Source organism: Ipomoea nil, unplaced genomic scaffold, assembly GCF_001879475.1.
Source record: "Ipomoea nil cultivar Tokyo-kokei standard unplaced genomic scaffold, Asagao_1.1 scaffold0140, whole genome shotgun sequence".
NCBI lineage: Eukaryota > Viridiplantae > Streptophyta > Magnoliopsida > Solanales > Convolvulaceae > Ipomoea > Ipomoea nil.
The window spans coordinates 49,642-56,742 of NW_017616568.1; the positions used below are offsets into that span (position 1 = coordinate 49,642).

At 37.4% G+C, this 7,101-nt stretch overlaps 1 protein-coding gene across 1 annotated transcript; it reads right to left on the reverse strand.

Moving 5' to 3' along the window:
• Positions 1–1,107: 1,107 nt before the first annotated feature.
• On the reverse strand, positions 1,108–6,826 carry LOC109170641. Its single transcript, XM_019319873.1, has 4 exons — positions 6,595–6,826; positions 5,920–6,023; positions 1,532–1,593; positions 1,108–1,309 (listed from the first exon to the last, which is right to left on the reverse strand). Exons 1-4 carry the CDS (start codon positions 6,787–6,789, stop codon positions 1,167–1,169), a joined length of 504 nt encoding a protein of 167 aa, XP_019175418.1. The 5' UTR covers positions 6,790–6,826; the 3' UTR covers positions 1,108–1,166.
• Positions 6,827–7,101: the final 275 nt, after the last annotated feature.

The following is a 7,101-nucleotide window of genomic DNA, read 5'->3' on the forward strand; positions in this document are numbered from 1 at the left end:
CATCCCTCACATTGAACATTAACTTGAAAACTTCAGACTTACTAGAAGAATTGTAATATAAAGCACGCTTCAATGCGTCATAGGATTCCTCTTCCCTCTTCTTTTCTGCATATATATATATATATATATATATATATATATATATATATATATATATATATATATGAAAAATAATTAATTTATATATTAACTGTTTACTCAAAGTGTTTTGTCAAAGTTGTGCAAAAAGAATTCCAGTTCTATAAAGGAATATCAGTCATAAGAGGAATAGCTAATGAAGAATACTAGTTCTAAAGGGAATTGTTATTGAAGTTTTTCTAGTTCTAGTTTGATTAGGAATAGCTTTGTTATTCACAAATATGTTAGGAGTAGTTACTATAAATAGGGATTGCCCTTTATTGTAGAACTCAAGCATTCAACATTAATCTTGTGAGGTACGAGAGTCTTTGAGAATAGGATACTAAATTCCCCTAGAAAGTAGTACATGTGTTTAGGTTTCAATAGTTTGGTAGGAAAGATCATTCTATTGTGTAATCTCAGGTTCTAACCAGTGTACTTTAAATATTGAGCTTTTAGTGGATTTAGGCAAGTTCTTAAATTGAGAAGTGCCTCGCAGATTAGGGTTGTTTGCCCGAACTGCGTTACAGATCATTTGTGTTACAAACGTTAGCTCCAACATCATTGTGTGTTGCGCTTATATATATTTCAATTGGTATCAGAGCCAAACTGCTTAAGTTACTAGCAGGATCCTAATGGAATTTCCAAGAGAAGGACTATCAAACACAGAAGGGATACAGTTCTACGAGTGCAAAGGGTTTGGACACATCCAGTCAGAATGTCCAACATACTTTAAAAGGAAGAACAAGACATACATGACAACATTAAGTGATGACTCAGACAGTGAAGAAGACACCAACACCAATTTCGTAGCATTCACCGCAAATCATGAAAATAACAACGGAGAAGATATACAAGAATTACTAGAGGCATATACTCAACTACATGCCAAATGGGAACAAATCATCAAAATAAATCTAGATCTCATGAAAGAAAATCAGTTTCTAAAAGATGAAAAAGATAGAGGAGAAAAACGCCTTAAAGATACTCAGATTGAATTAATGGAGTCGAAAGGCAGAGAGGTCAAACTGTTACAAGAGATCAAGGAACTAACTGCGAGGCCTAGATCTCCAAATCCAGCATCCAATGAAAGTCATTTTACTGAAATTCCTGAAGTGTCGCAACATCACTTCCAACACCGAAGGAGGATCAGATGCTATTACTGTCACAGACTGGGGCACATAAAAGCATACTGTTTCAAAAGACAAAATGATCTATATTACAGACAAATCAACAGAGATTGGTCAGTACAAAGCAAGAAAATCTGGGTAAGAAAAGATCAGAATGTTGCCTACACCTCAAAAACTAGCAAAGAACAAAACGTATGGTATTTTGACAGCGGGTGTTCAAGGCATATGACAGGAAATCTAGAAAATCTGGAAAACATTCAGTACAAGAATGAAGGACATATTACCTTTGGAGATGGAGGAAAAGGCCAGATCATTGCAAGCGGCATCTTGAATGTCCATGGGCTGCCTAGGTTGCCAAAAGTCCTTTTAGTACAAAGTCTAAAAACAAATCTAATCAGCATAAGTCAGCTTTGTGAAGATGAACTCAAAGTAGAATTCTCTAAAGACAATTGCACTGTGTTTAATCAGAATCACAAGTGTGTCATGATGGGAAAAAGGTCCGCAAACAAATGCTATACATGGAATGGTGACCTATCTGGTTTACAGACAACTAACAAACAAAAACAATCACGGCACCAACATATGGGACACATAAATTCTCATGACATCAAAGGGGACCAAGAAATATTCCTAGACTATTCAAGTTATTCATCAAACAGTAAGACCTTCAGTGCAGACAGTACAATGGAATCCATGAATGTGGTTATTAATAACACAGTTTCAAGAATAACCACTAATGATGACGAAAGTCCCAGAGTTGTTGAAACAACTGTTCCAACACCTCTGACTACTGTTATGCAGAATCACAAAACAGAAACAGAACCAGATGAAGAAAAGAATGATGGCTCTTCAACGATCATTATGAGCCCTGTTCTGATTTCACAGAAAACCTACCAAAATATTCAAGACGAATGCGAACCACCTCCAACCTGTTTGTGCGAGACAGCCCTGGAGGGCGAGGGTGGTATGACGGTTGCAACAAAGCGTTTTCCGGCGATGATTATGTCACCGGAAATTGGAGAAATTCCAGTTTCGTCTAAGTTATCCCATGAAGATCAGATCGGATATTTTAGAGATCATTTTGAAGAGCTTTCACCGGATTTTGTGTTATTTCCAGAAATTAATGATGGCGCAGAATTAGTACGTTCGAAATTCCGGTCAGGAAATCTAGATGCGATCGTAAGGCAGAAGAGACCGATTGATGGAATCTCAGTGGATTCATGTTTGCATGGCCAGAATTCATCTCCGATTAAAAGAATTCTCGACAGATTGTCTCAGCTTTGGCGTCGTGCTCCTCCGATGTGCAATTTCCCTTCGGGATGTCGCGATTGAGGAGAAGTGATGAAATCAAAGGCGTTGGCGGTAATAACAGAGGAAGAATAAATAAGAGGAGAAATTAGTTGTGATAGGCTGATATAATTGGGAAATTTGTTTTAAACAAATCATACTCAACGATAGCACTCACCAATAACAAAGATACATGGAATCAATTAAGGGGGAGATGAGTCAAAAAGTCAAAGTTTTTTTTTTTTTTACATGGAATCAATTAAGGGGGAGATGAGTCAAAAAGTCAAAGTTTTTTTTTTTTTACATGGAATCAATTAAGGGGGAGATGAGTCAGAAGTCAAAAGCTTTTTATGGAATCAAGGTTTTTGCCAAAAATTTGACAAAGGGGGAGAATGTTGACTCAAAGTGTTTTGTCAAAGTTGTGCAAAAAGAATTCCAGTTCTATAAAGGAATATCAGTCATAAGAGGAATAGCTAATGAAGAATACTAGTTCTAAAGGGAATTGTTATTGAAGTTTTTCTAGTTCTAGTTTGATTAGGAATAGCTTTGTTATTCACAAATATTAGGGGTGTCAATGCGGGCCGACCCGCCTCATTAGGCCCGCCCCACCGCGGGCTTTTTATTTGCCGGCCCGCAACAGCCCGCGGGCTTGGAACTATACAGCCCAAGCCCGCCCCATGCGGGCTTGCGGGTCTCGCGGGCTGGCCCGCGGGCCATCACTTAAATTAAAAAAAAAAAACATTAAATAGTATATAAACATGTTAAAACCGCTTGAAATATGGCACTATTTATTGGTCGTTCGCATCCTCACGGTGTATGATACACCTCAATGCACCGGAAACTTCCATAAAATCCATAAACCTCGCCCAAATCTCCCAGATCGATACCGCGCGTTGAGCAGAACTGTAAGGGTGATCAAAGCTAGGGTTCAACAACACACTCTATTTCTCTCTCGACTTCAGATTTACTGTAGAAGGGTGATCAAAGCTAGGGTTCAACAGCACACTCTATTTCTCTCTCGACTTCAGATTTACTGTAGAAGGGTGATCAAAGCTAGGGTTCAACAGCACACTCTATTTCTCTCTCGACTTCAGATTTTCCCTCTACAATTCCTGTCTATGTATAGTACATATATAAATATGTATGTTTGCTGGACTTGGAGGTGATTTAGTAATTCATAAATATGTATGAATTGATGATTTAGTTTTAGTAATTGTTTGATAGAGTTGGAGGCGGATGGAGACGGGAGAACCGAAGAACTACGTACTCTAGGAATTATTTAATTAAGAATTGGCGAAGGATTATTGAATTATTGGATTTCTCCCCTTCTGCGTACTCTTAGATAGTGAGATCTACACACTGCCTAAGAATTAAGATATTATATATATGGTTTAAAAAAAAGATATTATATATATAATTTATTTTTTTTTTTTTAAATATGGCCTAGCCCGCGGGTCGGCCCGCAACCCACGCGGGTTTGCCCGCGCGGGCTCTGGCCCTCCGCGGGCCATGCCCGTTAGGCCCGCATTTTCGCGAGCCTAATTTCTTGCGGCCCTAACCCGCCCCATCGCGGGGCGGTGCGGGCTAACCCGCGGGCTTCGGCCCACTTTGACAGCCCTGACAAATATGTTAGGAGTAGTTACTATAAATAGGGATTGCCCTTTATTGTAGAACTCAAGCATTCAACATTAATCTTGTGAGGTACGAGAGTCTTTGAGAATAGGATACTAAATTCCCCTAGAAAGTAGTACATGTGCTTAGGTTTCAATAGTTTGGTAGGAAAGATCATTCTATTGTGTAATCTCAGGTTCCAACCAGTGTACTTTAAATATTGAGCTTTTAGTGGATTTAGGCAAGTTCTCAAATTGAGAAGTGCCTCGCAGATTAGGGTTGTTTGCCCGAACTGCGTTACAGATCATTTGTGTTACAAACGTTAGCTCCAACATCATTGTGTGCTGCGCTTATATATATTTCATTAACAATCATCGATAAATAAATATGAACACATATATAAAATAAAACCAACCTAGTTCTGAGGAAAAAGTGTGGAGTATGGTAGCAGTTGAAGTGGTAAGTTCCTGAATAAGTTCATCATTTTGAGAAGGACAATAAGTAGTGGCAATAACACTTCTACCTATCCAATAGCTTGCAATTGGCAAGGCAGAGATTATTGATTGTGGCGTAGAGTAATTAGATGATGGCGTTGTAGTTTGTTTCAGCTCAACAACGCATTTAGTGAGTCGCAGAACAGAACTTATGCAATCAACAACAGCTTTTTGCTTGAGCTGAAGTTCCAACTTCTGAGCCATTGCCTGTCTAATTATCTTCCCATGGCCGCTGCAGTAGAGTTGCCCATAGATGATAGTGGAGAAAGCTGAGAGTATCAACACCATCTTATCTTCCCAACAATACCAACACAGCATTCTCAGTATATGAATAGTGGTGGAGTGTTCATTATTTGCACTACTGTTCAAACCAGCTGAAGCTTGTTGGGTAATATGGTGGAAAATCCCAAAATAATAATTCTACAGAAAAATTATTATTATATGGGAAAAACAGAAAATTGGGAAGGAAAAGGTGGAGTGTTTGGATATATATTTAGCACGAGTTCGAACACAAAGTTCTTTTCCTTAAAACCTTATTTGCTACCTCCCACAAGTGCTAGGAGCGTTGTAGCCTAGGTTTCCCAGGATAAAACGTGCTACGATTCTTTGTTTAAGCACCTAAACAAAGAACCCGGCAAACAAAGCAAAGCTTAGAACACTGCTGGGTAAAGAAGAGAGTAGAAGCAGAAGTACACTGCTGCTGGGTAAAGAAGCGAGTAGAAGCTAAAGAAGAGAGTAGAAGCAAAACTGTATTGGAATTCCTTTTGGTTTCGTAAATGCTAATGCTAAACTTTCGAGCGTTTGATTTGCACAACCCCCCCCCCCCCCTCACCCCCGCGCGATAGAACCTCTATGCTATACAATTCTACAAGCTTCAAAAGAGCTCTTGTATATAAGGGGGTTAAATCCACTTTCCAAACCAATGTGGGACAAATTAAAGCTCACTTTGTTCCCTTCATTTCCAGACTCAAATGGGTCTACTTTGAGAATCAATATCTCATTCACCCATTATCCGTTTTGAGCGTACAATATATCAATCTCTTCGTCTCACTACGAAGAACCCGAATCCACTTTGACCCGACCCAAATTGGAAGTGGACCCCACTGATAATTGTACCACAAAATAACCACTTAATATGCAATTTTATGCCATTTTAAGCTAATTTTTCCAACAAAGCTATCTGAAAATTTTATATATATATATATATATATATATATATATATATATATATTATATTGCTCCATCTTGGCCATCAAATGATTTAGAAAGATTAATCACACCTCAAATGAAAGTTGTCTGTGATGATATGAGAAGGAAGTTCTTCATAATTGATGAGCTCTTCAACTTGATTCAACTTCTCCACCCCTGCTTCTTCACCAATACCCTCAGCCCCACAACACATTCAAAACAACATTTTAGCTAGCTAGTATTTGTCTCACGACTGTAGGACTATTTTTACATTTTGTCCCCGACTATTAATTTTTTCATATATAGTCTCGCGCACAACTTTGAAATTTTTGCCACATTTGGTCTCCCTAACCTAATTTCAGGCCATTGAATTATCTTGAAGGACAAATTTGTTATTTTCAATCCCCTCCCCTTAGATGTTTATGGAAAAAGTAATGGAAAATGATAATTTAGCCTTTTAAGACAAGTCACTGGTGACCAAAAATTATATCGCAAGGACCAAATGTGGCAAAGATTTAAAAGTCGTGGGACCAAATGTAAAAGATGTAATAATTAGGACCAAATTTGAAAATAGTCACATAGTTTTGGGATCAAAAGTGAAAAAAAAAACACTCAATTAAATTACATATAAAATTTTTAACAATTAAATGATATAGAATCACTCGTACCAATAAGAAAAATTATACTCAAAGGCGTATAGTTTAACTGGTTAAACTTAAATAGTTTTAATTTCTTAATACCAACAAGTGATAAGTAGATTAACATACCATCTTCACACTAAGAATGTTTTCTACAATGCTCAAAATGAAACTGGTGTTGAACTTTCTACCATCATAGTTGTGAGTGGACAAGACCTGCTCCCTGATTATGCTCTCATCAGGAACTTGACTTCTTGGTGATGAGAGTGTGATTGTTGGTTGTGGAATTATTCTCCTAGATAGCAATAGTGTTTGGTTTGCCATATTGAATTGAGAATTAGGCCGGGGGGGAATGAGGACAGCTTCTAGTACGTAGTGTTTGCTTATGTTTAATCATCAGTACTAAATGATCACTTATATAATAGCATTTGAAGCTGAAATGAAGGAGAATCAAAAGACTAGATAAACATATATTCTTATCCTTCAATACACTCCAAGAATAATATTTATAAAGAAAAAAAGTGATATATACACATTTTTAAAACTTAAGAAACACGTTATTATAAAATGTAAGTTACAAATTTAGTTCAATTTTGGTCCCTCAACTTTCAAGGCCTTTCAATTTATAATTTATTT

What these genes read in the sequence shown, in the direction of transcription:
- LOC109170641 (XM_019319873.1), bottom strand. Translation starts at nt 6,789, where the DNA reads ATGGCAAACCAAACACTATTGCTATCTAGGAGAATAATTCCACAACCA. An exon ending in ACAGACAACTTTCATTTGAG is followed by an intron (nt 1,594 to 5,919) that starts GTGTGATTAATC and finishes TTGGCAACCTAG; the next exon opens with GCAGCCCATGGACATTCAAG. An exon ending in CTTTTCCTCCATCTCCAAAG is followed by an intron (nt 1,310 to 1,531) that starts GTAATATGTCCT and finishes CTTTTGAAACAG; the next exon opens with TATGCTTTTATGTGCCCCAG.